At 42.6% G+C, this 26,562-nt stretch overlaps 1 protein-coding gene across 1 annotated transcript in view; it reads right to left on the reverse strand.

Annotated features, from left to right (window-relative positions):
- The window catches only part of ap3b2 (adaptor related protein complex 3 subunit beta 2), a gene marked incomplete at both ends in the record, with an annotated part of 56,987 nt that extends 43,628 nt beyond the window's left edge, over window positions 1-13,359 (reverse strand). The window contains one exon of the mRNA XM_080545398.1: window positions 13,092-13,359. Within this exon, the coding sequence (XP_080401524.1) occupies window positions 13,092-13,359 (268 nt within the window). The remainder of the gene's footprint in view (window positions 1-13,091) is intronic.
- Window positions 13,360-26,562: the final 13,203 nt, after the last annotated feature.

Consider the following 26,562-nt stretch of genomic DNA (forward strand, 5'->3'; position numbering starts at 1 on the left):
GCAGGCAGTCCGTAAACAGGGGCTGTGCTTCAGGGTAGGCAGTCCGTAAACAGGGGCTGTGCTTCAGGGTAGGCAGTCCGTAAACAGGGGCTGTGCTTCAGGGCAGGCAGTCCGTAAACAGGGGCTGTGCTTCAGGGTAGGCAGTCCGTAAACAGGGGCTGTGCTTCAGGGTAGGCAGTCCGTAAACAGGGGCTGTGCTTCAGGGTAGGCAGTCCGTAAACAGGGGCTGTGCTTCAGGGTAGGCAGTCCGTAAACAGGGGCTGTGCTTCAGGGTAGGCAGTCCGTAAACAGGGGGTGTGCTTCAGGGTAGGCAGTCCGTAAACAGGGGGTGTGCTTCAGGGTAGGCAGTCCGTAAACAGGGGGTGTGCTTCAGGGTAGGCAGTCCGTAAACAGGGGGTGTGCTTGGGGATGATAGCCATTTGTCTACAGTAGGCTTGTTTACGAGTCTGATCGCCTGGGGGAAGTAGCTATTGGTTAACCTCTTTATACTGCTTTCTGCTATGCGTATTTACCTACCAGTATAGCTAGATAATCACACAGATCGTATTCTTTGGTCCGCAGAAACAATCCCCCCAAATGTAATCATTTGGAGACTGGGTCGGCAGGCATGTGTGAAATCTACCGTTTTAATTCCGCTTACATTACTGGACACTAGTATAATATGCACTGTGTTGTGTGAAAGGCACGCTCTAGTGCTCTCTGTCACATTGGCCCTCTTTCATGTGACGATGACATCACTGCGATAGGAGAATGGCTGGACCAGAAGGCAGTGCTGTCTGAGTGGGAGATTTGCCAGCAGAGACGTCGCATAAGCCACCCTCTGAAGAGATTGAAAACTGTATTTCCCTTGGCAGATCCTTCACCACCACCCAAGGCCAGTCTCTCAAGCAGACAAAACGCACCAACCCACATCAGCATCCTCCGGGCGTACTGTGCTCGACTCCCACCTCTCTTTCCCAGATATGGCCGTCATAAATAAACAAGCAAAGACTATAAACTGTTGCGGAGGAAACAAATAGGCGATTCCGCTAATTAAAAAGATTTCCCTGGAGACGGAGTGTTGCTGTCATTTGGGGGGAATCACACAGGCTACGATATCACCCAACAACTCCAGGTTGGACCCGGCTCGTTTCCAAGGCAACAAAGAATGCAATAAAGAGTAGGTAAATTACATGATTTCCTGCCTTCCCAGAGTGTCTTTGTTGCAGCTGTGGCTAAACAGACGCAGCTATATGGTTAGTGTATCACAGCCTCCTGAGAGAAGGCCCCAGGTATTAAAGGAACCAAGGCAAGTGTATAATGAACAAAACTGTGGGATTGCTAAGAAATCTAATTATGGAAGTGGATAAAGTTGAATTGGACTGTCAAGCTTAAGAGATGAAAAAGAGGACTTCTAATGGCGGAGAAGGTTCCATTCCAGAGGAACTCTGTAGAAATCCTTTCTAAAATCGATACATATTTCCTTTATTGCTACCAGTAACCCGTGCAAACCTATATTAAAGGCTAAGAATCATGGGAAAACCTTGCTAAAAAGAAACTCCAGCCTTCTGATGGTGATCAATACAGCGAGACGCTTGCTAGCCGAAACGAACAACATGTCGCTAACAACGCTAACCCTGGCAGACAAGGAAAAACTTCTGAAGAAACTTCTTGTATCAATGGAGGACCGCATTATAACCAAAATACCACTCAACTCACGGCTGACCGAACGACCATCGACCGACATGACCAGACAATTCAACACATGGAAACGGGAAATGGAGACGGATGACCTGGAAAATAAATTGAGGCACAACAATATTCGGATAACCTGCTAACCTGAAAAAACTGCTGGTCCACAGCCAAGCAGCTTTATGGAGGTATTCCTGAATAATAAGAATGTGTTCAATACTTTTTTCCTGTTTCATTCCACTTTATTCCACATAACTTTATTTACATATGGACTTTGTTTAGATTTGCGCCGGGTCTTAGGCGCCCACTACCGCACGCATAATAGCAAAGTGGCCTTGACCACGCCTCCACGTCTTAAGTTTAGATCTACCGCCTCGTCTTATTGCTTAGATTTGTTGTCTGGATTGTTTGAGTTAATACCAAAGTCTGGTGCAAATATCACTTGAATGGGCTCATTGGAAATACATTTACTGGACAAAATATTGATGTGTTCAATACTTACTCAATAATTTATAATTATAGTTCTATAGATTTTTTTTGTTTTTACCATGAAATCTTTATTTAATCAGAACCAGTATTTTTTATCTGACATAACATGTTAAAATATCTCTGAATATAACTGATTAGTGGCTATACGAGACATTTACTCCAAGTTATTGCTGCTAATGGAGGTGCCACAAGCTATTGACTGAAGAGGTTCACTTATTTTTGCACCTGGACTCATTTCTTTATCATTTATTTTTTCTACTACATGCATTCATATTCATATTCATTTATTTATTCAAGGGACAGTGCATATTAATAAAACAAAAATAAATTGTAAATACGCCAGAGTTAGCCCGAAAGCTAGTTTTCATCCGCAGTCCCTATGTCATGATGTTGTATACGGCTCCCTGGAGGAAAAAAGTACATTTAAAAGATAAAATATAGGTAGACCTAGGCACAAAAAAGTAGACAGGACAAGCATTTAGCTTAAGGGCATAACATAGGGGGTTAAAAGAGCATACATTAATCATAGGCGGTTAAAAGGAGGGTACATATTCGGTAAGCAGACTAAAAGCAAGCAACATATACACACGGTAAGCAGACTAAAAACAAGCACACAGACTGTACAGGTAAGACATGTTAGGCGGTACACATGATTCCCTCTAAACCAACATATGTAATTGGTAAATATAAACCTGATAACCCTTTAGCCGCTGTAATTACCAATGGACAACAAACTGAGTACTTCCCCCTAGGCAGAGGGATGCCATCCAACCCCTGGCCACTGCTCTTAGACTTCCTGGGAATAGAGTGAGGGGGCCTCACACACAAAATATCTCTAGACGCAGACTACACTATTTTATATGTACCTGACCCATTCAAATCTGTTCCCTCCATCCTCAACACCATAGCTCATTTCGGATAAAAGTTTATTCAAGTTTATTCATCAAGAATGTTGGCGTTTTATTTGGAAAATGTAAAAAAGACATGGATAGATTTCATGGTTAGAAATTAAAAATAATATTACCAAAATTCCTTTATCTCTTCCAAAACGTCCCTACCCTGATCAAAAAGTAATTCTTTAACTCATTGGAAAGGAGCATATCATCGTTTATCTGGAATGGTAAACCACATAGGGCCCTATTATGCACTTCATAAGTCTTAAGCAATAAGACGAGGCGGTAGATCTAAACTTAAGACGTGGAGGCGTGGTCAAGGCCACTTTGCTATTATGCGTGCGGTAGTGGGCGCCTAAGACCCGGCGCTAAGCCCAGAAATTAGTCATGGGTGTGTTTTGGGCGTCTTCTCAATCAACCCAATCAGCGTGCCAGGTGCCATTCCCTTTAAGAACCGGCTGCGTTAAGTCATAAGCGCTATGCTATTATGCAGTTCATAGGCGCTAGACGTCAAAACGTGCATGAAGTCTAGCGCCTAAGAACTTTTCAAACCACTTCTTAGCGCTAGGCGCAAAGTCAGATTGCATAATAGCAGGGGCGCCTAGCGCACTTCATTAACATATGAACACTCCCACAATGAGCATTATATGCACGGGAGTTTTACGTCTTATGTGTGGGCGCCTAGCGACACCTGCATAATAGCAGTAGCGCGTATGAAGCGCATAATAAGGGTGGCGGTAGGTCTTAACCTGGCGGTGCGTCTTAATTAACACTTAAGACGGCAAGTTAAGAAGTGCATAATAGGGCCCATAGAATCAAAAGTGCCCTTCAAAGACCGAAAAATTGTCTTTCTCACACTATCCCTCACACTATCCCCAAATAGCAATGGTCTAATTTCTGTTATCTACAACAATACAATATCACCCTGCATTCATTGCAAGATGTTAGGAGATTCCGGGAGAAAGAGGAGAGGAAATGACAGATGATCAATGGGGGACAGTGCACAACTTAATCCACACCTCTTCCCCTGGTGCCAGGCACAGTCTGATACAACTCTACATTGTTTTAAGAGCACACCTGACCAAGGCAAGACTGACAAGAACTTTCCGTAAACCCTTCATACCTTCGCTGTAAAGGTCAACCAGCCAACTAAATACACATGTTCTGGTCCTGCCCCAACCGTAGCATGTTTTGGGCCGCATCTTTGGTGCCTATGTTACGGTACATGTGGGAATACGGTACATGTGGGAAAACTAGGGTTAGGGTTAGGTGCTAGGGTGACTTGGTACATGCTGGCATGTCTAACCCTAACCGTAATCCTAACCCTAACCCTACCCCTACCCCTAACCCTAATCCTAACCTTAACCCTAGCACCATAGCACCTAACCCTAATCGATTTTACCCCTGAAACTCGTTCCCTTAAAGCCTATGTAGTCACAGCATCTACCTCCTGGATTGACATATGTTCATTCTCCTCTCCTGGAAGGAACAAACAACTTCACCAGATGGATCAGAGACACTATGCATCTTCTGAAACCAGAGAAAATCAGATACACCCTTAGAGGCTCTTTGCAAAACTTTGGCGGCTTACAAGTACCACTCAATACGGATGACTAGAATACTAGTATTAGAATGAGGCAGCGGATCCCCCTCCCCCATATCTCTATCTATCACACTTTACTCTCTTCTCACTCACCTTTTTCTTCCCTTGAATTTTTTTTCTTCTTCTTGCTCTTCTATTTTCTTTATATTATATTGTACGCGCTTCTTGGTTAGACAAAAGCCTCAATGGACAATAATTGTGTTGGACTAAAACGGACAAGGAGGAGGGTTGAGGGGATGGGATCATCTAAAAAAAAGATGAAAAAGAGGCATGACCAGAGCAATCCTGTGGTCTCCATTAAAACGTATGTAAATGTAAATTCATGCAACTTAAGTCTAAATTGTATAAAAAATGTATAGTTTTAAGTTACAATTTAAAGTGATTGAATTGGTGTGGGTCTACACATTTTAAAGTTTAATTGAGGTGTCAAGCTTAAAAGATGAAAGAGAAGATGCATTTCAAAATGCATCATAGGAAACCAATGATCCCTATTGAAACCATGTTCATTTATTCAACTTGAAAAGGTTTAAGTTTAAAAAGGCTAAATAGTATTAACAATCTGAATGAAAGTTCTTTAACACAATTTTAAAAGATATGGAAGCACATACCTGCTATCATTAAATCAAATACATTCAAAGTGGCAAATGATTCATCAATATCGTGTTTGCAATTCCCTTCCCAAATTTTTTGTGACACAATAACATGTTTAATTCAAAACTCTGTACTGCATTATCTATTTGTCTATCTGTCTCTGAATCTAATCTGTCTATTTGACTTTTCATTTTCATAGTTTCATCCAGTGCAATACTGCCACATTGACAAATGTAATGCAGATGCTTAAAGGACAGATCAATTCTCATGTTTGACATTTAATTTCCCTGTTGTGACTGAATGATTTGTGACAAGACCAAAATGAATGCTCAATATACAATTGACCATACCGTACGTTGCTATTTAATTTCATTATTGTCATGCACACCCTTCCACTGTGTAAATTGAATGAATGAATGAATGAATGAATGAATGAATGAATGAATGAATGAATGAATGAATGAATGAATGAATGAATGAATGAATGGTCTTTATTGTCATTGATATAGTACAGGTACCAAACAACGACATTTGGGAGGGGGGGCTCCCCTGGTGCTAGGAAAAAAATACTAAAAACAAGAAGGGAAAAGAGCTGGTTTACATAAATAAAGGCTATGTACACTATCCACTATACTATACTATACAAATAAAACACTGTGCTGTACTCAATGCTATGCTATAAATATCCTAACATTTCCTATTCTCTGAACCTTGTGTACCCTAGGGTTGTCATATTGCACATAGTGTTATTGCACATTCATTTAAAGTGTCGCAGTTTGCAGGTTTGAAATGTTCACAGTTGTGTTTCAGTATTGCACTTGATTACAATCTAGTAGCTGCCATCACATTTTCTAGATTGTCCAGGGCCTATGAACCTAGGTCTTTGCTGTGCATCTTTGCTGTGCATCCCAATCCATCACAATGTTTGATTTTGTCTCGCAAATGAAAAAAGAAAAAATAACTATACTTGAGTGTATTCAAAATATAGTAAGCCGACACATATTGCATTTCATTGAAGATTTAGCCAAAGATGTTCCAGCCAGTTGAGAGGATGCTGAAAAGAAGTAGGTTGCTTAATGAATCATTGGGTCCTTATTCAGTTTCTTTAAAGTCTTCGTCAGCCTGAGTTTGCTTTTGAAGGCAGCATACTGCATATGGCTGCTGCTCAGATTCCAGGAAAATGTGCTGCTCCTAGATTACATTATGTATGGCTTTGCCTTTTGTTGCAGCCATTGATATTTCATGACTTCATGACGTTCATTTCAATGCATGACAATCTCTCCATTAATCAGAAGTTTCTTCCAAATGTGTGACAGAAAGACAGGTGAAGGCGATTCAATTCTTTTGGCTGGGTATGATCCAATGACAGATCGCCTCAGTTCCACTCAGAGAAAGTAGACATTAGAAGCAGGAGGAGAAAAAGACATCATTAAAACCGGCCGAGTCTTAAAAGAGGATTAAAGATTCAACAGAGCCAATGTTGCAACTTTCAGCCTGAACTGAAATAGCCTTTTCTAAGGGTGGAAATGGGAGTGATTACCATTCTCTTGCTGAATGGTGATTAGGAACTCCGCCACTTTGGTCTTGACACACTTGTCACAACATCTTTCACTAGCTCCGTGAAAATGTTTTGATTGACCAGAGCACTCTCAGCACCTCTCACGCTGGCTGCTGTGACTCACTCGCTAGAGAGTCGGAGGCTAGCTTATTTTTCCGAGTGAAACCGACCTGGGCCCCGTTCCACTAAGCGAGATTATCTTCTAAGCCTCGATAAAGATCCAGAGTTGCCTGATCGCCTGATTTATTTCAATCGCCGATATACTGATCCACCTTTAGTGGAACGGCCCCCTGAAAATGATCTTACCAACAACATAGACTACAGTTTCAATGTCTACATCTGTAAATATGTGTATATTTTTTAAAATCAACACCATCTGTTTCAAAGCAGAAACCCCACGTAGACTATAATTATATTATGTTAATAAGTTAAAAGAACTTCAAGTGATATTTTTCCAGTTCTCTCTCTCTCTCTCTCTCTGTTCGGTAGTTCGGTTATTCTCTTGCCACGGCAACAATGTGACAGATACATTTCCATCTTGCTTATGTTGCGATCATAGTCGCGTGAAATTACATCGTCATCGTCGTTGGCACAATTGCGAAATGTTAAAACCAATAACATTCCCGTAGAAAAATGCTCATGCTCTGAATGATTTGTCTACTCTTTCTCTCGTTTTATCTCTCTCGCTCACACACACACACACACACGCGCACACACACACACACACACACACACACACACACACACACACACACAGACAGACAGACACACAGACACTAAGTAAAGTTACCTTACATAAAAATATATAGATAATACGTTATACGAAGAAAAAAGAGCGGGAAATAGGGACAGCATAAAACAAAACTGCGGGGCTGTGCATCAAATCAGTTTGAGGGAGAGATTTTAATGAACCAAAAAGGTAACTTTGAAACCCAACTTGTGTGCGTGTGTGTGTGTGTGTGTGTGTGTGCGTGACTGATTGCGTCCTGCTTATAACTGTTTCACTTTTTCGAATCGCTCATTAAGAATGGATGACAGCAGCGACTGAACCCAGAACAATTCATAATTAAGTGAAATGAAAGATTATATTATTGATGGCCGTTATCAAAGGCAAACTCAATGTACAAAGATTGGGCTGGCTGTAGCAGCTCTGCAGTAGCTGTGTTACATAAAAAGTAAATAGATAATATGTTGTCCTAGAGACAGTCTGTTTTCTTCATGATCAACACACAGTTTTACAATAGGGCTGGCAGTAGCAGCTCCGCAGTTAGAGCCGTAACAGAAACGCTTCCAGTAGGGAAGGGGCGACAGAAAGTCCAGCAGAAGTTCTGCCATAGACATGACTCTGAGGTAACAGGTGGTGAGTTTTCAGCGTAAGACTACATAGAGCATAGAGCAATGGTCTTACTGTACTTCTATGCATGACAATATTCAGTAATAATGGGTTAGTAAAATTGTATTTCATGGCAAAAACAACCTAATATTTCTCTCCTCATGAATACAAACTCATGATGATGACCGAGGCCAAGTGCGTTATCTGCATTATCAAGAAAGGCCTCTTTGGCGGCCATCTTTAAAAGAGTGACTTGTTGCACTACTGTTGTCGACTTTTTGTGTGCCACATTTTGCTTTCTGTCCTGCCACCAATGATACTGTATGACGGAGCAAGTCAGATATCCAGTTCCACTGAGAGTGAACCTAACACCAACACTGGGTTTCAATTTCTTAGGATATTGTCTTGGTCCTGCCGTCCAACAGATGAATTTACAAATGCGGCCCTGAATTATTCAAGACACAGAGGCATTAGCACTGGCTCAAGGTCTGGGCAGGTGGTCAGGTTACTGGTAACCAAAGCTGAAAGATCAGCCAGACTTTCCTTACCAACTGGAACTACTTTCCTTACCAACTAGAAACGTTCCACAAACTCAAAGTCAATTGTAACACGGTCTGGTCATTTGGGCCGCAAGTCGGCAACCAATCTAAATGTTCAGACTTTTATTTTGAAACACACGAAAATACATTTCAAATAAATCACGACACAAACCCGCTAGTCATGCCAAAATACTTGCAACGCAATGGATTCGGTGAGTAATCCCCACTACGACCTAGTTAACTATAACACTACTTTACATTGGTAGAAGGCTCACGAAACAAGCTGTGTTGACTAGCGAGTGTGTCATTGATTTCCAACAACGCTGAAATGTGTTGACATTTTTTTTTTTTTTAAAGAAGTTGGTGTGGCTGTCGTTGAGGACTCGTCTACAGTAGCTGCGTTCAATTAAACCGGAGCATGCAGATATCAGCATCAACTAACATGAATGGATATGAATGACGGTCTGGAGAGATGCACAAGAGTACTGTTATCTTATGAAGTCCAGATTGTTTTGGTATTTTTTCATTAAACTAATTTATTGAGGCAGGGTTCAAGGACTCTTTTTGTTTATTGTTGTTGTTGTTGACAAGAATGTATATTAATTAGGGTCTGGAGTATAATGTTCACTGTACAGTATACTGTTATTCTATTAAGCACGAGTGAGGCAGTTGAAAAAAGTCTGTGTCTTCAGGGCCTTCAGGGTTTGATAACACACTCATGCGATTGTAACAAGGACACAAGAGTTTCTAAATATGCTGTTATGATGTGTGCATCAGCATGCACCAATTTCCAAATTAAGTTGTCAGTTGCCAAGCGTAAACCAACGCATTTAAACAGAAAGGGAGAGCTCTCCTTGCATACCAAACGGCCTAAAAGCCCATGTGGAATTCATTCCACTCATAAATCCACAGGAATCTACATTCAACCACAACAACCTTCACGCAATGTCCTTGTGTACTTAAGAAAATCCATCGGTTCTGAAAAGCAGCAACATTTAATGGTAAATGGACTGCACTTATATAGCGCCTTTATCCAAAGCGCTTTACAACAGCCTCTCATTCACCCATTCGCCCACACATTCACACACCAATGGCGGAAAGCTACCATGCAAGGCGCCGGCCCGCTCATTGGGAGCAATCTGGGGTGCAGTGTCTTGCCCAAGGACACTTCGACACGTGGCCAGCCAGGGCTTGAACTGCCTATCTGCCAACCTTGCGATCATTAGACGGAAGCTCTACCTCCTGAACCACAGCCGCCCCGAATGTCTGGAGGGAGCCTCCTGGAGAGAGACTATTGGAACTGTTCACCAAAGGACCCTCACAGTCACAGTTAGGTAACCAGTGACAAAGCGGACAGAAATCAATCATTTTCCATGAGCATTTCAATTACATGGGTCGACACAGAGCGTCTCTACCCCGGTGACACGACACCGCCTAGCAATGCGCCGAAAGTTATTTAAACGTTTTCTATTCTGCACAGCAGAGCAAAGCAACTGTCGGAAACAGTTGTTAGCCAATGGCAAAGCAAGTTATGGCATTACAATTATGTGAGTTACCTTATTGTTTTATTTCATCAAAGTCATACTAGAATGGACATAATCATAGTAATAATAATAATAATAATATTAATAATCATAATAATACCAATAATCATCATCATCATAATTGCAACTGCAAGCACCATTAACTAAGCCTCATGGCACTCAAAGCGTTGAGTTGCATTTCATGTACGAAAGGCGCTATATAAATAAAGCTTTACTTACTTACTTACTTACTTACAGTCACAGGATCAAACAGCTTTCTGAGTGAAGGAGGAGCCATGAAGATGTCTACCAGGTCAATAGCAATAGACTAGACCGTCTGTGATCTCTAAGCTTTCATGTGATTGGGTAATAGTGGGTAGTAGTGGATAATAGTGGGTAATAGTGGGTAATAGTGGTTAATAGTGGTTAATAGCAGTTAATAGTGGTTAATAGTGGTTAATAGCAGTTAATAATGGGTAATAGTGGTTAATGGTGGTTAATAGTGGGTAATATTGGTTAATAGTGGTTAATATTGGTTAATAGTGGGTAATAGTGGTTACTAGTGGGTAATAGTGGTTAATAGTGGTTACTAGTGGTTAATAGTGGTTAATAGTGGTTACTAGTGGTTAATAGTGGGTAATAGTGGGTAATAGTGGTTAATAGTGGGTAATAGTGGGTAATAGTGGTTACTAGTGGGTAATAGTGGCCAAGTTGTCTGTTCAAATGGTAAACAAATGGATGCTGTGAGCAACTCAGTCCATTGATGCTACATACTTGAAAGCCAGTGAGAAGTACAGAAAGACTGTATAAGGTAGGGAGATGAAAGGGAATAGGAAAGGTATTCTTCTGATGAGAAGATGGATAGCGGTTACTAAGCGTTAAGGCAGAGGTTGTACATTGTTTCCCTTTTTTTAAATTGTATTTTTATTGTATTTTATCTTTACCTTTTCGTTTGACTGTTTGCCCTGCTTTTATATTCATTCTATGCTTGTATATGTTTTTATTATTGGCTTTATGTTCTTATTCCTGTTGTAAAGCACTTTGAGCTGAATTTCTTGTATAAAGCTTTACGTACTTACTTACTTACTTACTTACTGGCAGTCTCCTAATGATGCTACATGCCAAATTTGGTGCAGATAGGTCAATAACTGTAAAAGCCTTAGTGTTTTAGTTGTATTTCACAAAATTCAAAATGGTGGAAAATCCATCATAGCAGACATTAATGGTTCTGAGGCTTTTTTGCTCATCATGATGAGAGGGACTTACGCATTTATTACAATTGGGGATAAATGGTAAATGGACTTATATAGCGCCTCTCATTCACCCATTCACACACACATTCACACACCAATGGCGGCAAGCTACCCGCTCATTGGGAACAATTTGGGGTTCAGTGTCTTGCCATAGGACACCTTGACATGTGGCCAGCCGGGGTTCAAACCGCCAATCTGCCTTGCGATCATTAGACGCGTGCTCTACCTCCTGCGCCACAGCCACCCCTCAAGGGTAGTGTTCACCACTTCCAATCATACTGCCAAGTTTCAAGTCTCTTGCATGAAGCATCTCACGGGGAATTGAACAACAGCATTTAAATAATAATAACAATAATAATAACAATAATAATAACAATAATATTATTATTATTATTATTATTATTATATTTATTTTTTTAAACCCCACTAACAATAACAATACAGGCTAAGGCCCCTAATTATCCATACATTAATTCATAGATTAACCATACATGCTGCATCTATGTAGACAGTAGACACACTCCACGAGTGGCCAGAGGAGACAAGAGTGACTCGGGAGGTTTCGTAGCTCCTGGTGTGCACCGCCAGTAACATGGGTAAGCACACAAACATTGCCGAGACAGAAGTCTTTAAAGCCCACCAAGCTCAGGCCTCTGAGAACTCTCAGAGAAACAACGTTGAAGTCACAACCATTGTTCAAGAAGAGGTTGTTGTGATACGCAGTGCCCTGTGTAAGTACTGGGGACAGTGAATCGTGTTTTCTTCTTTTGGCTCTGTTTTCTCAAATATAAACATTGACTCTACTCAGTATGCACTCACACAAAGCCAATAACTGACCGCAGGCGCACGCACACTCAAACCAAGCGGAAGCTTGATCCCAGGGCAATTCAGGTCAAAAGCAGCTTACGAAAACGGGAAAGAGACATGCTATGTGTGTCCGTTTGTGTGTGTGTGTGTGTGTGTGTGAGTGTGTGTGTGTGTGTGTGTGTGTGTGTGTGTGTGTGTGTGCGTGTGTGTGTGTGTGTGTGTGTGTGTGTGTGCGTTTATGCGTAACCCCAGCAGGTTAACAGCAGGTGAGAGCAAGGTTGTTCTTTAGCACCAACAGCTGTGTCTGTCTGCTTCCTGCCAGGCCCAAACAGACTATGAGTCAGGTACAGTACCTCTACAGCATGTGACCTTATAACAGTAGTCTTATTCAATAATACTTAATTGGCGACTTCAACAGGCAACGGATGGATGTATGTGCGTCAGTTGAGGCTGGTGAAGGTAGAAATCGGACCATTTCTCATTCAATTTCATGTGGTACAATGAGCCCATCCTCCAATTTCGGCCTCCACGAGCCTCCACTGATGTGCATATTTGACAAAATCATACATTTCTGATGCACAAGGCATAAGTACATATGTTGTCATGGAACTGGTGTGAGTGTGTGTATGTGTGTGTGTGTGTGTGTGTGTGTGTGTGTGCATGCATGTGTGTGTCGACACCTTTCTGATTCTTACGCCACCTAAAAACACACACACATACGGTGATTGCGAGGTGTTTCCACACTACTATGTGTGTGCATTTTTTTTACAGTACAGTACATGCGGTTCACTCTCACGCCACCGTACCGAGTCTGGGCAATGCCACCGCCACCGCCATCTCCACCACTACCACCGTCCTCCAACGATGCCCGCTCATTGTGGTCTCCTCCTCCTCCTCCTCCTCCCCCTCCTCCTCCTCCTCCTCCGCCCGCAGACCTGAGGTGGCGCAGTTCGTCGGGCATCGCGTTGTACCAGGTCTGCTGGATGCCGTCGGGGGTCAGAACCGGGCTCTTGGCGTCCTCCTGGCCTCCCAGACCCTGAGTCTGGACGTTCTTCACCATGTTCACCGCGTTCACCGGCAACTGCAGAAGCCGCTGCATTCCGGCCTGCATTCTGGCGACGCGAGGAGGGAATGCCAAAAAGAAAACTCGAAAAACACCCTCAAAAGTATATCCAGCAGCAACCAGCGAGGGCCCTTTTCTGCGACGATCGATCCCAGAACAGGTTAAGACCTTTTAAGACCTTTTCCCAGTTGAGTTGAGTCGGAGAGGGGACCTAACCGAAATCCTACAACGGATGCACTTCCATCGCACACATCCAGGTGAACCGTGGAGCTTTCTTCCAAAAAGTGAACGTGTAAATAACAGTCACTCAAACACTCCTCTCCTGAGATTGAGGTGAGGACGTATCCAGCGTGGACTTCTTCTTCTTCTCTGACGACGGAACGATGATGATGATGATGTGTCCGCTGCAGGCTTTTTACTTCTTTGAAACCTTAAAAAATGACGAGACTGTTGAGTTGATAGCCTCCTCTAACACCCCCGGGGTCAGCGACAACCTTCTCGCTCGAGTAGCGATGTGATGTGAACCGGAGGCGCTGTTTTCTCCTCAAGCAGGTCTCGCTGCTGAGGCTGTGCGGTGAGTGAATCCAGAGAAGCAACAGTCGACCACACAGCAAGTAGGAGGCAATGAAAGAAGGCGTGGAGGAGTTTCCTCTTCTGTTTTCCCCCCCCTCCTCCTCCTCTTCTGCTCCTTCTGTCGCTCTTACTCCTCCTCTCTTGTGGGAGAGCGAGCAGCTCCGTCTGCCTGGTCCTCAGCACACCGCTCGAATGGCTCACTTCCCTCCCTCCCTCCCTCCCTCTCTCTCTCCCCCTCCCTCCTATCCCTTTGCCACGTTAGCATCACCCCTCCCTTCCCCTCTCTTCTTTTCTCCTTCCCTCTCTGCCTCTCTTTATCTCGCGTGAGCACCATTAATTCTTTTTTTTCGCCGCCGTCCTCTGTTTCATCTCTTCTTCGCTCCCTCCCTCTCTTCCTCTCTAACCACCTCTCCTGTGCTCTCTCTCCCCTTCCAGTTTCTTTTCCTTGCTGTTTCCCCCCCGCCTTTTTTTATCTCCTTGCGTACTCTCCCTTCCTCACCTGATCTTGTTACCCACCCCCCTTTACTCCTCACTCATGCTTCCTTCCTTCCTTCCTTCGGCTTCTGTTCTCTCTCTTTTTGTTCCTCCCCTCTTCCATGGTCTCTCCCTTTACATGACTCAGCTTTCATGGGCAGTGCCTGGGCTTGGTGATACTGTGACACCCCTCACTCCACCTCTTGTTTTGGATACAACAGAGCTGCACAATAGCAGGATTCTTACTGGCTATGTCGATTTTCTCACTCTCTGTTTACCCCTCTCTCTGTCTCCCCCCCACCCCTCTCTCTTTGAAACTATAATGGAACGGTTAATTCACAGCTCGGGGGAGTATGGTACTATGGAGTACATTTGGCAGCATTCCTGGTGTGTGTGTGTGTGTGTGTGTGTGTGTGTGTGTGTGTGTAAATGGCTGATGTAGTTGATGGCTAACAATCAGTGGAAGGGTTTCACACTGAGGCAAGGGACACCACAGTAAATCTCACTCACTGCGGGGCCCAAGCGACTGTAGTGTATTCCACACTTCAGCAAGTGGCGGGGTACATGATGTGGCATATGTTCTGTTTGCTTCTCTAGGGTCTGTGTTGGTCTGTGTTGGATGAACATGGATGAGCAGCATTCAAGTCAGCTCCATCACTTCAGCTCCATCTGTATAACTCACATACTCGAGTGTGCCCTAAGCACAGAAACCTTAGAAATCTCCATTATGCTGTTTTCATGGTGTACTATAGCTCTCTCTCTCTCTCTCTCTCTCTCTGCAGTATGACTTGTCCCATCCCCCACCTTTTAGAACAGTTCACCATTTCTCACCAGGACGCCTGCTACTGTGACATCACGCTTCAGCGCATTGCACAAACACACACACTGCCAACGTGCAGCGTCTCCCAGCAGCCAGCCAAACAACTCAGTCCCCTCAGACGGAAAAGCCCACCCTACTACCCACCCTACTACTCAAGCCCAGAGAATGTCTTCAACCTAACCTACAGGGGTGCAACTTGCCAGTATGACAGCTTCATGTGAATCTGTTAAATACACACTCTTGCTTCAGAGTGTAAGAAAGAGAGAGAGAAAGAAAGACAGAGATAGACAGACTAGAAACACTGAGAGAAAGAGAGAGGGAGGGGGGAATATGGGTTAGGGAATCTCTGACTTACACAGTGGCAAGTGCAGATACGTATCGATTAATCCGTATGCACTGCAGTATGAATAGAATAATAAAGTTATGTGTATAAAACTTGTACAAGAGTACAGGGCAGAGGAAGGGTGCAGAAGCAGGGTCAGGGTCAATAAAATAGCCAACGGCATGCTGGGTGATGTTATCGGACATTGTTGTGGCTTTATCCTGGCACCTGAGTTTGTTAATACTGTTAAAGCATACAGTTATAAAACATTCATAGTGCGTTATAATTCGTATATGCATGTATGACTGCAATTATAGTCTCTTATGGGCTCATAATGACCCTGAGGTAATATAATAATATAGCCTAATAATAATAATAACTTTTATTTGTATACCGCTTTTCCTGCAAACATTGCAGCTCAAAATGCTTCAAAATATCAATTATTATTGGAACGATAACATTGTTGCTTTACATTCTATTCTGACGACAATATGAGCAGATTTAGGGTTGTAAGGCAGCAGGCAATGTTGTTGGGCAACTGCTTGTAAAACTGCTGTGGCTAATGAATGAAAGGCGTCTGGCAGATGGTGTCACTACTGCTCAACAGACAACATCTGAAGGCTGTCTGTGTGTTAGGGGGGTGATCGGGGCGGCTGTGGCTGAGGAGGGAGAGCATGTCAAGGTGTCCTTGAGCAAGGCACTGAACCCTTGTCTTCTAGAGCATAAAGTACCAAATTCCAACAATTGACTGAAGTTGATTGCATGGAAATAAAACAATTATTTGTATTATTGTTATTATTATTATTATTAATAATAATAATAATAATAACAAAAAGTATTGTTTCATTTCCATAATAATAATATTAATAATAATAATAATAATAATAACGTTTTAGAAGATGAAGAAATTACGATTTGTGGGTGAACGTTCCTTTTAAGTTACTTAAAAGGGATGGGGGGGTCAGTGGAGTTTTGGGTTGACGGGGGGTAGCTTGCGCTAAAGGGCTGGGGGGGTCAGTGGAGTTTGGGTTGACGGGTGGTAGCTTGCGCTAAAGGGATGGGGGGGGTCAGTGGAGTTTGGGTTGACGGGTGGTAGCTTGGGGGGATGGGGGGGTCAGTGGAGTTTGGGTTGACGGGTGGTAGCTTGCGCTAAAGGGATGGGGGGGTCAGTGGAGTTTGGGTTGACGGGTGGTAGCTTGTAAAGGGATGGGGGGGTCAGTGGAGTTTTGGGTTGACGGGTGGTAGCTTGCGCTAAAGGGATGGGGGGGTCAGTGGAGTTTGGGTTGACGGGTGGTAGCTTGTAAAGGGATGGGGGGGTCAGTGGAGTTTGGGTTGACGGGTGGTAGCTTGCGCTAAAGGGCTGGGGGGGTCAGTGGAGTTTTGGGTTGACGGGTGGTAGCTTGCGCTAAAGGGATGGGGGGGTCAGTGGAGTTTTGGGTTGACGGGTGGTAGCTTGCGCTAAAGGGATGGGGGGGTCAGTGGAGTTTTGGGTTGACGGGTGGTAGCTTGCGCTAAATCGACAGCAAAAGTGTGGCCCCCTCCAGCCCTAAACAACAACAGCAGCACAGACTGTTTATGCCAGCGGCCGGCACTGGACAAACCCAAGTCGTTTTGTGGAAATCAACTGAACAGTGTAAATAACTCCACCAAGATGGCCAACGGGGATGACTCACAAACACAGACACATTGAATTGTCTTCGAAATAAAGCCAGAAGAGGGGAAGGTGGGGACACAGCCTACTTCCAGAAAGAAAAAGAAAGTCCGACAAAAATCAATGACATTAAAGAGAGGCAGCGACTGGAAGAGGAAATAACAACAATATCAAAGAAGACAGGCGCACTCAGGGGAGGTGGGAGGGGGAGAAAGAGACAAGATAAAAAAGAGAGAAAGCAAGTGAGATTAGAAATTGAAATACTACTCTGAGGATTAGGGATTGGTATACAACAATAGCGAGAGAGGAAAATTGAGGACAGATAAACAGAGAGAGAAAGCAAGTGTCGGAAAAGAAGATTGAGTTCTATAGAAATGCTACTGCTACTGAGGATTAAGATAAGAATGAAATGCTGCTATTGATTTTTTTTCAGGCCTCAAAATCCCCCAGAAGAGGAGGGGGACTTTACTTCTCTCTTTACTTGTGGAGGAAACTGCAATGGTTTTGAAATTGAGGCAACAAACGGAGGATTAACAAGTCATATTTCCTTCTTTACTACCTTCCGGAGACTTCCAGAGAGCCAGCGGTTGATGATGAGTGTCTCTAATCATCCCTCCCTCATGATGTACTTCATGCCTCTCTCCTGGGAGAACACCACATCACATAAGGGCCTCTGCGTTTCTCAGGCTGACGACATTACAGTCAGGCTGCCAGATCTCGCCACGGCTGCACAAACACGCAGCAGATCACATTGTGCGATATCGACTGGACGCTCGACTGCGTAGCCGATGGATGAAAGAAATGAATCGCCTGGTTGTGATGGTTACACTGTCATTGGTTGCAATTGGGGATATGGATTCACTAGTTCAGCTTGTACTACGATGTTGAAGTTGCAAACCATGTTCTGTTGATGCCTATGGTAAATGTTAATGGTAAATGGACTGCACTTAAAAACGCCTTTATCCAAAGCGCTTTACAACGGCCTCTCATTCACCCATTCACACACACATTCACACACCAATGGCGGCAAGCTGCCATGCAAGGCACCGGCCCGCTCACTGGGAGCAATTTGGGGTTCAGTGTCTTGCCCAAGGACACTTCGACATGTGGCCAGCCGGGGCTCGAACCGCCGATCTGCCAACCTTGCGATCATTAATGGAGGGATGAGGGAGCGTGGAGAGAGTCTCAACCCTCCGATTCCTGGGGGTGCACATACAGGATGACCTGTCCTGGAAGATCAACACAGCAGCCATCATCAAGAAGGCACAACAGCGGCTCTTCTTCCTGAGAGTCCTCAGGAAAGACCACATCGGACAGGAGATGCTGGTGACCTTCTACCGCTGCGCAGTGGAGAGCATCCTCACCTACTGCATCTGCATCTGGTTCTCCAGCTTCACAGCCGCAGAGAGGAATGCGCTACAGAGAGTCGTGAGATCGGCCCAGAAGATCACCGGCGCCCCCCTCCCCTCTCTGGAAGAGCTGTACAACACACGCTGCCTCAGGAAGGCCTCCAAGATCTCCAGAGACCCATCCCACCCTGGGTATGAACACTTTGCTCGGCTGCCCTCGAACAGGCGGTTCAGGACCATGTTCGCAAGGACAAACAGACTGAAGCTCAGCTTCTACCCCAGGGCCATCCAGGCCCTGAACACAGCAAAGACCTAGGTTCTAGGCCCTGGACAATCTAGACAAATTGATGGCAGCTACTAGATTGAAATCAAGTGTAATACTGAAACACAACTGTGTACATTTCAAACCTGCAAACTGCGACACTTTAAATGAATGTGCAATAACACTATGTGCAATATGACAACCCTAGGGTACATACGGTTCAGAGAATAGGAAATGTTAGAATAGGTATAGCATAGCATAGAGTACAGCACAGTGTTTTATCTGTACAGTATAGTATAGTGGATAGTGTACATAGCCTTTATTTATGTAAACCAGCTCTTTTCCCTTCTTGTTTTTAGTTTTTTTTCCTAGCACCAGGGGAGCCCCTTCTCCCAAATTTCGTTGTTTGGTACCTGTACTATATCAATGACAATAAAGACCATTCATTCATTCATTCATTAGACGGCGGCTCTACCTCCTGCGCCACAGCCGCCCCTGAGGATCTGAGGATCCTGTACTTCCTGAGTCTCTTAGATGGCTCCATCTAAAACATATGCCAAACCACCTCCCTTAGCTCCGTGTGGCACGGCTGACATTTTGTTGTTTTTCCTGTTACAGATTGCCGCTTTAAAGCTATACATCTATCGCCAGTTCCATAGTGTAATGCCAGCCGTAGTGTAAACTGTTTCAATTACTGTATGATAATAATAAGAATAATATTGACTTTTTATTTGTATAGCACTTTTCCTGCAAACGTTGCAGCTCAAAGTGCTCCAATCATTATATAATCATAATTTCATTATTTTTGCATTTAAAGGCAATATTAAAAAGATGGTATTTTTTGTCTTGACTTGAACATATTTACTGAGGTTGCATCCCTAATGTAAACTGGCAGTGCATTCCACAATTTGGGTGCATAAAATGAGAATGCAGCCCCACCAAATCTTTTCTTTTGTACAAAAGATGAGACAAGGCAGGAGTTGTACTAATGAAATTACTTATAGGTCAATATTCATCACGTATATCGATTAAGTTAAATGACCAGAAATCCTTTAGACTAATGGTTCTGCTTTGACTTGCAATGTTTGCATGGAGGCTCTGATACTGCACTTTCTATCTGCTATACTTCAACTGAGTAGCAGGACTCAACGCAATCTTATTCAAGGCCTTATTGCATTTTCTTCCTTGTGGCCAATTGTCTGAGAAATCCATTACATGAATGCCACAAATATCTTAACTCTTACCATAGAGTCTAAACATTATTGCTCCAAACTCCCACACATATCAATAACTCTTTGAATAACGTCAACATTCAACAATTGGCACCAATCTGTCATATTTTAACATCAAATGCCCCCGAGCAACAGTGAACATGGTACATCGGGCACGTTTCCAAGGCAACAGCGTGTGAGGAGTCAGATCCTGTCTGCCTGTTTAAACAGTGACCAGCCCTGCTGCCACCTCCCTCTCTGTCTGCAGCAGGCTCGTGTGTGAAGAGGAATAAAGATAACAGATGCTTTCTATTCATCTTTTGACATTTCTGTCAGTCGCACGCAAACACATTGCATTCGCATCGTCAAGCATTCACTCGTCCACACACCAAGTACAACAACCTGGGCAGCATTACAGCCAAGGAAATGGAACCGAATGTAATGCTTTGCAATTCTGTGTCACTCCCTCAGGAGGTGTATCTGTGAGCTCCCTGGCGAGAACAAGTTTCAGACTTTAAAAGTAACTTCTCTGGAAGGCTCTCTGTCTCTGTCTCTGTCTCTGTCTCTGTCTCTGTCTCTGTCTCTGTCTCTGTCTCTGTCTCTCTCTCTCTGTCTCTCTCTCTGTCTCTCTCTCTGTCTCTCTCTCTCTCTCTCTCTCTGTCTATGTCTCTCTCTCTCTGTCTCTCTCTCTGTCTCTGTCTCTGTCTCTGTCTCTCTCTCTCTCTCTCTCTCTCTCTCTCTCTCTCTCTCTCTCTCTCTCTCTCTCTCTCTCTCTCTCTCTCTATAGAACAGAGAACATAAAATGGTGCAGACATGCAAGTCAAGTGCTCTCTGCTGGTGACTTAGTGTAAGTACATCCAGACATCAACAATCCTGTAGTAAATAAATCAGGGGGTATTACTATGAAAAGGTTTAAATAATTATTTCATGTGTGTGTTTTCAAGTGTGTTTATGATACAATAATCCCAATTAGTATCATGCTCTCTGTTTGTAAAACATTCAATAAGGTTAAGTAACCAATACATTGATTAATTGTTGAAGTAGTTACTACAGTAACCTACCAAACTGCCTTGTGACTAATACTATAATTGTGCATGTTTGATAGAAAGGAAAAAAATTTTTTTTTTTACGTAAGTCAGAACGCAGCTCAGCTGATGAAGATGCTCAGATTGTACCCACTGAACCTGCTTGACACCATCATAGCTGTGTAACCATAGCAATAAAAAAAAGCCTGCCTTAATAGGTAGCCTCCTCTGCTGGCGAAAAAGCCACAGTGCACTTTATATGAGGTAACGCACACTTCTCCTCATGATACCAACCACAGGTCAGCATGCCACTGGACTAGACCCCTACTTAGCTGGTATGTATTGAGGGTAATACTTCAGTTATTGAACTTTTTCTCTAACTATACTGCACCTGCACCTGCCTCATGTTCTCTTCTGTTTTGACTGACAGCCCACGTTAGTAGCAGCCTCCCAACTAGCTATAACATATCTGTTACTGGTGACACTGTCGTTTGAACAGAATTGCTAGTAAATCATTTACACACTGTACAGTATGGGTTGCTGTTTGTATGGTATAATCAGCACTCAAGTTGAGGGGGGGATGAGGGGGGATGGCATCCCCCCCCCCTGAAATAAAAACAGTCAAAATAACCCCCCTTCTAAAACTGCCATCCCCCCTTTCCATCCCTTATGTCATTTTATCAATGAACGTGGTATTACTGCTATTTCAACATTTAGTTTTGCGCATATTGAGTAAAATACTGTGGGCGAGGGAGGGGGCACGCACACATGCAATGACATTTTTACCAAGTCACTGACACTGAAGTCACTGACACTGTGGGGATGCTAACATTGTCCCCCATATGATAAAATCCACCATCCCCCCAGATTTTCTTTTACAACTTCAGTACTGGGTATAATGATTATTGTAAGTACTAGTGTAACAAGTAGGCCTATTGCAATTAGTCAGTACTTAACCATAGACTGTATACTAGTATGGTTATGGTTAAAGGATGTTTACCTAATTGGTTCCAACTAGTAATCACTACAAATAACTCCAAATACTGGTAACAACAGTGTTCTGGTTCTTGTTACAGTGAATCTGAGAGATAATTATTGGGTAATAATAATATTTGCAAGTGACTAGGGGATAATACTGTAATACTGTGTATCATAAAACAGTATGCATAAACTTAAGTGTTTTATGTCTTATGTGTGAGAGAGAGAAGTATTCACAGTGAATGTAAACAACAAAATGTTCCTTTTTCAGATGGAACAGTTGCTACAAAGAGAGAATGAAAATGAATGCAGTCAATGCACTACTTGCGCTGTGAAGCAGCTAAATCATGAAGCACGTTATTAGCACCTGGCCAGAACAAGATGATACTGTACAGTATGTTCTGTCAGAGTAGCGGAAGGAGTACGGGGGTGCGTTCCATCATGCATCTTTGATGCATTCAGCCATTTTCTCATTGATCCAAACACAGAGGCGTCTAAATATAGCTCTACCTGGAGAGCTGCAAATACCACATGGGACCTCAGACCTCATTAAACAGCTTCATCGTGCATTTGAATGATTTCAAGAAAATGACTTATAAATGCCTAACTGTCTTGCCTTATCATAACCCAAAATATAAGATTGTCATAAACAAATATCTATTTAAAGATACCGTTTCTCAGTTTAATGGTTTGCCTACTTGTTTTGGTATCAAGTTGAGACATGGGTCTGGGGAAATCTGACCGCTCTCAAATGCATAGACAGACCTCTGGGTCTAAGCACTGCATGTTGGGTAATAGTGTAGTAAGACAGTTGTACAGTTTAGATCATTCTGCATTTATAAGTCATATTCTTTGAGAATCAATGGGTAGCCTATTAGGTCCTATATCATCAATTGATACTATGACCATTGAACAGCAGAACAAATCCCAGCTTGTGTCTTTATACCCAATCTGTCTACCAATTTAATTAATCTAATGTTCAACGGTTTGTATTGAAGTTTAATATAGTACAAACCTTAAAGTTTCAAGTTGTATTGTTACGGCAAATTGCACGAGTGTAAGAGGTTCCTGTCATCACAGCTCATCACAGGATAATAAGGCAATAGGTATAATTCCAGATTTAAAAAAAAAAAAGTGACAATACCACAGGATTTAAGTGACAAATAAGACAGGATACAATTAGCAGTATACACACAACTCCATACGGGATACTTTCTACACCTTATGATGCCAAGTCGAGGTTAAAAGTGGTGGAAACACGATTTGGAGAGAGCTCGTGAGCTTAGAATGAGAAGGTTCTATCTCCGTTTAGGGCAGTTCAGAGATATTGAGCGTCAACGTTTTTACATTCCATTATGTTTTGTGAGATGGAACCTTAGTATTTTATTAATTATTACTAACTAAAACATTTAAACATTTTTAAAATAACACCACACAGGCATTAATAAACACCCAATGGATCAGATTATGTAAAAAACTCAATTTTGACAAAAATGGAGATAGAACCTTATCATTCTAAGCTCACGAGCTGTCCACGAACCTTCTATCACTCACTCCCTCGCATCATTCTAACGTCAGTACCAGAGCGCTGTCCAGCCATAAGTGGTTCTGAAATGAAGTGAGTGCGCTATCCTGCCTTGGTCTCAGTCAGATAGTATACGATGACAGCATGACAGTTGTATATGTTACTGCAACCGTCGTTGTGTTTTCAAACATAATTTCGTGGGATGAATGTCAATCAAATAAATGTAAACATCAACCTATTTCCACACAACAGGGTTAGGGATTCTGGAAGCATACTCGAATGGCGTATTAGGTGATCCTAACTCAGGTGAAGACATACATGTAGCTTATACAACAAGACCTAAACACATTCATCATTACATATCTGCAATATTAAAGCTACATGATTTATTTTTCAACACAGCCGAACACATCACACATTGATCAAATCAAAGCCGGGATGAGGCTTCGGCCCAGATGGCTTCGCGAGCAGAATATAGCAGGCCTAGGGGGGCTGCAGTTTATCAACCAAACCACTCCAGAAAAAAAAGCATAATGCATCTTCAGACAAGTGTCATGCATGTCTAAATCGTGGAATGTCGGTTCTTATTCTTTATTATAGCCTACGGTGTGTCCCCTCCCGTCCCCCACCCCAACAAAATCCACCCAGGCGCTGCTTGCTTCCTCTCCATCTCGACAGGGCAGGAAATTGCCTCCACATTGCACCTCCCCCCATAAGCTGCCCCAGCCATGATATTTCAATATAACAACACTAAATATAGGCCTATCTATGACAAACGCATATGGTTTTTTTGCCCGTTACCTTTTGTAGTCGGAGGAGAAGATCCCCCCGCTGGCTGGGTCGTGGCCATATTCCGGCTCTCCGAGGCTGGACGACCCCCCTTTCTCATCGCTGAACGCGGAGCTGGCAGACATTGCCGCGGCTTGTCCTTTGGATCACAGCGATAGAGGTTTAAGTGCGGCTATGAGGCTATGTGAGAGGCTCTTAAAGGCATAGGGCCAGCAGGACTGTCTGTGTGCTACAGGGACACACTGTCACCAAACAGGGTGATGCTCGGGTCACGTGGTGTAATCCTCGTATCGTCGTTGGGTTTACAACACAGCACAGATATCCCACATGCGGTGATTGTGGAAACACTAGCGGTGTAATTCACAACAATAGTAGTGCGCCATCAAAACATTAGATTTCATAGTTCTAGTGGAGTGGATAACATTAACATACATGACGAAACAGAATCTCTTAATTGTTGACCATGATTACATATCCGTGATTAGATTGCACTGTATTATTTATTTATTTATTTTTATGTGTTCTTTTGCATTGTATTGTACAGCACTTTGAGCTGCATTCTTATGTATGAAAGGTTATTATTATTATTATTATTATTATTATTATTATTATTATTATTATTATCATTATTATTATCATTATTATTATTATTATTACTACCCCTTCAATGCATTAACTGTGAAATTAGGGGGTTCGTTAAAGACTTTTTAAGATTGGAGTTAAGGAGTGCCTTACCCAATACTTGGTTTGTATACAAACATGTTCTTCAGGGGTTTTCTAGGGGACTCAATCTATTTTCGCCTTTCTGTCTCTGGTGGCTGCCTCTTCAAATCGTGCGCGCATGCAGAAACACAACTAATGGAATGGAATGGACTTTATTTGTCATTGCTACAGTACAGGTACCAAACAACGACATTTAGGAGGGGGTGGCTCCCCTGGTGTTAGGAAAGGAAAAAGAAAACACATTTTAGAAAAAGCATAGATGCATAAAATCACAAGAAGGTAAGGAGCTGGTTTACATCAATAAAGGCTATGTACACAATCCACTGTACTATACTGCACAGATAGTCAACTAGGGTTGTCATATTGCACAAAGAGTATTTTTTCACATTATTTTAAAGTGTCACAGTTTGCAGGCTTGAAAATGTCCGACACTGGGTTTCACATTTCGGGGGGTTATATTATATTATTATTATTATTATTATTATTATTATTATTATTATTATTATTATTATTATTAGGGAGGGTGTTTTTGTGTTTGTTTGGAACTTCAAGCTGATTTTCGCCGCGGTGGCAAATGAAGTGTTACCATGTTCTGTACCAACAGATGGCAGTGTCGTTCAACAGATGGGGATGCATGTTGCAGCTTAGTTTCAGCCATATGCACTGCGGCCCTTCTGCAGACTCTTGCATTACGTTGCTGCTGTATTGAGGAAATGTGTCACTAATGTGTTCTAATGCGTTCTTTGGTCCCCATATCAGGATCTGATGTAATGATCGGATTTTTCTTTCTTTCCAAATGTGAATACATTTCCGCTACAGCTTGTTTTGTGAGCCTGATAACAAAGTCAAGTAGGCCTAGTGTTATAGTTAACTAGGTAGCAGTGGTGACTGATTACTCACTGAATCCAGCACTCGAGTTGAATGAATGAATGAATGAATGAATGAATTAATGGACTTTATTGTCATTGCTACAGTACAGGTACCAAACAACGAAATTTAGGAGGGGTGGCTCCCCTGGTGTTAGGAAAGGAAAAAAATAAAAAAACACTTAAAAAAATAAAAAAAATCACAAGAAGGGAAGGAACTGGTTTACATAAATAAAGGCTATGTACACAATCCACTGTACTATACTGTACAGATAGTCGACTAGGGTTGTCATATTGCATAATAGTATTTTTTCACGTTATTTAAAGTGTCACAGTTTGCAGGCTTGAAATGTACATGTTTGTGCCTCAGCACTACACCTGATTTTTTCAGTCCAGCAGCTGCCATACAGCTGAGTTGAGGGGGGATGAGGGATTCTGGCTTGACTACGGAGTTTGTGTTTGTGATTCTCAACAAAGTTGAAACGTAATTCCGTGTTTCAAAAGAAAAGTCTGAACATTTTGATTGGTTGCCGATATGCGGACCAAAAGACTAGAACTTGTCACATATGAAGAAATGACAGCTGACTATTGACTAAGGTGTAAAAGCCATTATTTGTGACAACACCGTTAGGTATATGTCCTTATGCAATCCCTTTTTGAATCTTTATTTA

This window comes from Nansenia antarctica (genome assembly GCF_963989245.1).
Source record: "Nansenia antarctica genome assembly, chromosome: 14".
In the NCBI taxonomy this organism is placed as follows: Eukaryota; Metazoa; Chordata; class Actinopteri; order Argentiniformes; family Microstomatidae; genus Nansenia; species Nansenia antarctica.